At 38.7% G+C, this 6,368-nt stretch overlaps 1 protein-coding gene across 1 annotated transcript in view; it reads right to left on the reverse strand.

Moving 5' to 3' along the window:
* RPF2 (ribosome production factor 2 homolog) overlaps positions 1 to 6,368 on the reverse strand; it is a 35,848-nt gene that overhangs the window by 28,999 nt on the left and 481 nt on the right. Inside the window, exons 2-3 of the mRNA XM_005883748.2 lie at positions 3,966 to 4,098; positions 1,112 to 1,149 (exon numbers count right to left, since the gene is read on the reverse strand). Coding sequence (XP_005883810.1) covers positions 1,112 to 1,149; positions 3,966 to 4,098 — 171 coding nt within the window. The remainder of the gene's footprint in view (positions 1 to 1,111; positions 1,150 to 3,965; positions 4,099 to 6,368) is intronic.

Below are 6,368 nucleotides of genomic sequence, written 5' to 3' on the forward strand. Positions count from 1 at the left end.
GCCGATAAATTTAGTGAGACCCTCGAGGATATGAAAAAGTACCAACTAGAAATTAAGCATTCACTGACTGAAATAAAGAATATTATACAGACTCCCAACAGCAGACCAGAGGGTCGCAAGGATCAAGTCAAAGATTTGAAATACGAAGAAGCAAAAAACACCCAACCGGAAAAGCAAAATGAAAAAAGAATCCGAAAATACGAAGATAGTGTAAGGAGCCTCTGGGACAGCTTCAAGCGTACCAACATCCGAATTATAGGGGTGCCAGAAGAAGAGAGAGAGCAAGATATTGAAAACCTATTTGAAGAAATAATGACAGAAAACTTCCCCTACCTGGTGAAAGAAATAGACTTACAAGTCCAGGAAGCGCAGAGAACCCCAAACAAAAGGAATCCAAAGAGGACCACACCAAGACACATCATAATTAAAATGCCAAGAGCAAAAGACAAAGAGAGAATCTTAAAAGCAGCAAGAGAAAAAAAGTCAGTTACCTATAAGGGAGTACCCATACGACTGTCAGCTGATTTCTCAACAGAAACTTTGCAGGCCAGAAGGGAGTGGCAAGAAATATTCAAAGTGATGAATAGCAAGAACCTACAACCAAGATTACTTTATCCAGCAAAGCTATCATTCAGAATTGAAGGTCAGATAAAGAGCTTCACAGATAAGGAAAAGCTAAAGGAGTTCATCACCACCAAACCAGTATTATATGAAATGCTGAAAGGTATCCTTTAAGAAGAGGAAGAAGAAGAAAAAGGTAAAGATACAAATTATGAACAACAAATACACATCTATCAACAAGTGAATCTAAAAATCAAGTGAATAAATAATCTGATGAACAGAATAAACTGGTGAATATAATAAAATCAGGGGCATAGAAAGGGAGTGGACTGGCTATTCTTGGGGGGGAAAGGGGTGTGGGAGATGCGGGAAGAGACTGGACAAAAATCATGCGCCTATAAATGAGGAAGGACAGTCGGGGTGAGGGCGGAGAGTGGGGTGGGAACCAGGTGGAGGGGAGCTATGGGGGAAAAAAGAGAAACAACTGCAATAATCTGAACAATAAAGAAAGATTTAATTTTAAAAAAGAAAAAAAGAAATCATGACTTACTTTTTATATAGAACGCCATATGGTTTTTTCAATGCATACTGTAAAAAAATAATAATTTAAGGATTTCAAAACAAAACACATTCTTTCTGTAGAGCAAAGGTAAAAATAAAGCATTAAAACAATTATTATACAGGATTATTCTAGTCCCTAAACCCTATTCTGATGTTCTGCTTGGCTACCTTTTGATCATTTATAACAACTTGCAACATAAGCTTAATCTAATTTAGACTGAACCATCCTAATTACAATTTTCTATGCCCTTTCAATAGTCTACCCAACTTAAATGGCTCCCTTCATTTCTTTAAATTCTATTATGTTCTTTCCAGGCAAATAATTTGAGAGTAGAAATGAGAGCAGAAAACAAAAATAAATAAATAAATCCTATCAGGAAATACTGATAAAACTGAAATAATGTCTGGAGATAAGAGAACTGAGAAAGTCATAATGATGACAATCAGAATACTAGCCAGTTAAAACATAGCCCTTTCAAAAGTTCCCGTTAAAAAGGGGAAAAAAAAAAAAGTTCCTGTTATCCCTAGCTGGTTTGGTTCAGTGGTTAGAGCGTCAGCCCTCAGACTAAAGGGTCACTGGTTCGATTCCAGTCAGGGACATGTACCTCAGTTGTAAATGCTAACTGGAGGCAACCAGTTAATGTGTCTATCTCACTTTGATGTTTCTTTCTCTCTGTCTCTCCCTCTCCCTTCTACTCTCTCTAAAAATTAATGGGAAAAAATATCTGCAAGTGAGGATTAACAAAAAAACAACAAAACATGAAAAGTTCCTGTTACTTAACTCTCTTTTCATTTTTTTCCTACTTTTCACCCATTCACTAATAGTCATTTATTACCTACATGGTCAGTACTGCTCTACCATAGGGAATAACAAAGATCTAAGGCATTACCTTGCATTAGAGGAAAGGGTAAATGAAGGAAAACAATAAAAAATAAGGTGAACTGATCATTCATTAACTATTAGAGCTGGCAAGCAAAAGAAATTCACCAGCAAAATTTATTTGTAAGCACTAACACTTACGATTCTTGACCACTTTTCCCTGCCTTGGTGAAACAGACATTACTACCCATTCTTAACAACTCAAGAGTTATGAGTATGAGTGTTAACTATTATAATAATCTGTAATATTGTGCTGTTCTTAGAGAATATTTAAATATTAGGTTATTGTGTTGAAAGGATTTGGGGAGGACAGGAGCAGTATTCCATTAACACAATGACATTCACATACCTGAATTGACCACTGTATTTAACAAGCACAGGGAGTTTAGTCAAGTTTAAGATCTATTCAATTATTTACTTGGTTTAATGCAAAGAATCTATCTGTTGTACTCAAGGCCTAAATATTCAACTACCTACTATACATCCCTAGAGACTATGCCTTTTATTCACTGTTAAACATTTATTGAGTATTTATTGAGCACCTACTATGTGCCTAAACACTGGGCTAGACACCAAGCTGTAGAGGTACATAAAGCTTTTAACTTCTCTACTTAAATTCTATGTCCTAAACTGAACTTATCATTTTCCCTCCCACCCCCAAAACATGCTCCACATGATACATTCTTTAATTGGCATTATTGCTCATCAGACATCCAAGCCAGAAACCTGGTAAGTCTTACTTCTTACTCATACCCAAAATCTTCTACTCTCAGCATCTATTCTCTCTGATCATCTCTCATTTGCATTGCCACCACAGGATTCCAGATGCTCTTTACTTGCTGACAGCAAAGACTTCAATAGTTTCTAACATTTGCTTCAACCCTCTCTAGTCAAGTTGATTAAAAGGATCATCTCTCTCTTCAAATCTTTCAACGGTTCCACTGAGCTTTCAGAATAAAGCTCAAACTCCATGTTATTATTTTATCCTGCCTATTCTTCTAGTTTCATCCAGTGGTCGGCAAACCGCGGCTCGCGAGCCACATGCAGCTCTTTGGCCCCTTGAGTGTGGCTCTCCCACAAAATACCGGCTCTTCCACAAAATACCGACTTCTGCGCATGGGCCACGAAGTTTCAATCGCACTGTATGTGCAGGCCCGCATGTGGTATTTTGTGGAAGAGCCACACTCAAGGGGCCAAAGAGCCGCATGTGGCTTGCAAGCCGCGGTTTGCCGACCACGGCCTAACCCACTCTTCTTTCGCCATCCCAATTATTTGCAGTTTCCCAATGCATCATGTTCCTTCACACTACTTTGAATAAGCTTTTTCTCAGCCTTGGAAGCCATTCTCCTGCCTCCCATATCTTGCTCCAACTCTGCTTCCCATCCCACCCTGTGCATGCCTCTAGCACAGCACTCAATTCACAGTGCTATAATTTTTTACTTGTCTGTCTCCCACTAAGCTCACTGAAGGGAGCTTAGTGTTTTAACTATTAGAGGCCTGATGCACGAAATTCATGCAAGGGGCTTAGCCCTTGCAGCCGCGGTGGCTGCCTTGGCCCTCACAGCCCCAGCTTCATCCGGAAGGTCATTCGGCTGTCAGGTCTAATGAGCAATTATGCTTTTATTATTATAGATTAATCAATCCCCAGCACCTAACATGGTAACTGGTGTTGGTGAAGGAATATATTTCACTTTACAAATTAGATACAGTATGTTCCTTAAATGTGAGTAAACCAAATTTTAGTAATTGAAACCAGTTGCTTTAAGGAAAACCAGTAGTCAGTGCTTTGGCAAGGCAAATAACCTCCAATTTGAGCTTTTCTCTAATGCTAATCATTCTTAAGGCTAACTTATCCATGTATTTATTTGGACCCTTCGCTGTGTGGGCTGACTTTGACACTCTACCTACTGAGACATACCAGCCAGGGCTCAAAACTATTTTAAATATAAGGATATATACGTACCACATCTCTAAGTACTTGTGTGACTGCTGAATTTGCATTTCCCCCTTTAATAAGCATGGCATTTTTAATATTTTCACTGAGTTTCGGTTCTCTCTTCTCAAGGAATCTCTTGGCCCTTTTCGTTTTGGGCTTTCTGTTCAGAAAAAAATCACAATTTATAACAACTTAAAACATTTTCCTATTATAAATCTATAACTTGACTAACGTGGAAAATCTTAAAAATCAAAAGAAACATTACATGACATTTATCAGTTAGGAATCCACCATTAAACAAAATCTCACTTTTTAGGGAAATAATTAGTTTAAAATATTCATTTATTAATGTTAAATAAGTTAATTTTATTCGGTTTTGTTTTTTTAAAAAAATTAAATAACTATTGTTGAAAGTATTACTTATGTCCTTTTCCCACATTAACCCCTTCTAGCCCGCCTCCACCTTTTGGTTGTTTTTTTAAAAAATATATTTTATTGATATTTTACAGAGAGGAAGGGAGAGGAATAGAGAGTTAGAAACATCGATGAGAGAGAAACATCGATCAGCTGCCTCCTGCACACCCCCTACTGGGGATGTGCCCACAACCAAGGTACATGCCCTTGACCGGAATCGAACCTGGGACCTTTCAGTCCGCAGGCCGACGCTCTATCCACTGAGCCAAACCGGTTTCAGCACCTTTTGTTTTTTTAAAGGCATTCATTTTACTATTTCCAGCATTCTTTTATTACTACTTCTATCAAACCTTTTTTTATTAAAGGGGAAAAAGGGGCTCAAGTGAATACTGTTGCTATTTTTATTCCATTATTTTTTCTTCAATATTAAAACAGTCAAACTATACTTTGCAACCTAACACAAAGAATTGCACACCAACTGCTGGTCAATCTGTGGGCTGTTACTAAATAAAAGGAGGCTAATTATTGCTTATCTTTCCTCTAGGTTCAAGACCACAATGCCTGCCAGGGAAGTATACACTAACCCACTTCAACTTCACTACTGAAAATGTCACACATTATTGTCACCAAGGGGAATAATGATGAACACTTTTATAGAGTCACTCTATTAAGGCTTATCTTCACCAAGACCCTATGAGACAAATACAATTATAATCTTCAATTTATAAATGAGGCAAGTTGGCCAGGGAGGTAGTCTGCCCAGGGTCACACAGCTTATAAGTAGGGAAGTCTTCAAAATGAGTTAGATTTTAAAACTCATCTAGACCAATCACCCTGCAGAATACGAAGGGAAGACAAATCCATTATTCTGATTTTATATGACATAAGTAGAATGTTTTTAGGAGTTTCTGTTCAGAAAAGGGGCTTTTCCTCTGCTTCCACTACAGTGAGATCTTGCTTTCCCAACAGTTCTCTGCCATCTACTGAAAGAATTCCTCCTCTGACCTTCCCTCCTTCTTCCAGGCCCATGGACTCTTCAGGGAGGAGGAACACACTTTAGTTCACCATGCATATTTTAAAAATTCTCCTCCAGCTAAATGTCAAGCACGTATAAGCTTCTAATCTTTTACTGGTTGATAACGACATACACATTATTTATTAAATCAAATCAAGAGATATTTGGTGGGTCTATATAGCAATATAAATGCTATATGCTCTACATTCAATGTGGACTGTTACTTCTCACTAACCAGCAATGAATGTAAGTAACACCTAATATGTTTTATTTGCTATTTGTCCCCCAATCAGACTGTAAATTAGTCTTACTCATCTTTGCTGTCCCCAAATCTACAGGTATATGCATTTCAGACAGCGGTTCTCAACCTGTGGGTCGCGACCCCTTTTGTGACCGAACGACCCTTTCACAGGGGTCGCCTAAGACCATCCTGCATATCAGATTTTTACATTACGATTCATAACAGTAGCAACATTACAGTTATGAAGTAGCAACGAAAATAATTCTATGGTTGGGTCACAACATGAGGAACTGTATTTAAAGGGCCAGAAGGTTGAGAACCACTGGACTAAAAGATTTTGTTTATATGTTAACCCAGGTAAATTGTGAGAAAACCACATCAAATAATAGCAGGGCTATGTAAGAGACCAACAAAGATTGTTCCAATGGGTCTAAAACAGACATCACTCAAAGATAACTCAGAGAGTGTACAAGGGTGGGGGGACAAGAAAACGCTAAGGAGCTTTTTCCCGTGCTGTAGCAAAGGCTTTACATGCATTCTCGCTAATAATCCTCACAGTTCTACGAGGGACGACTATGAACCCTATTTTAGAAAGTGGGACTTAGGGAAATTAAGTGGCTTCCGTGGGCGCGCCCGGTCTGTCACGTAGATCTGTCAAGACTCGGAGGCCTGCGACCCCGCTTCTCCACTCGCTCGCACTGCGGAACCCAGAGCCTTGCTGACCCGCCAGGATAAAAAGCCGCAATGCCTCTGTGCAACC

This window comes from Myotis brandtii, unplaced genomic scaffold (assembly GCF_000412655.1).
Source record: "Myotis brandtii unplaced genomic scaffold, ASM41265v1 scaffold8, whole genome shotgun sequence".
In the NCBI taxonomy this organism is placed as follows: Eukaryota; Metazoa; Chordata; class Mammalia; order Chiroptera; family Vespertilionidae; genus Myotis; species Myotis brandtii.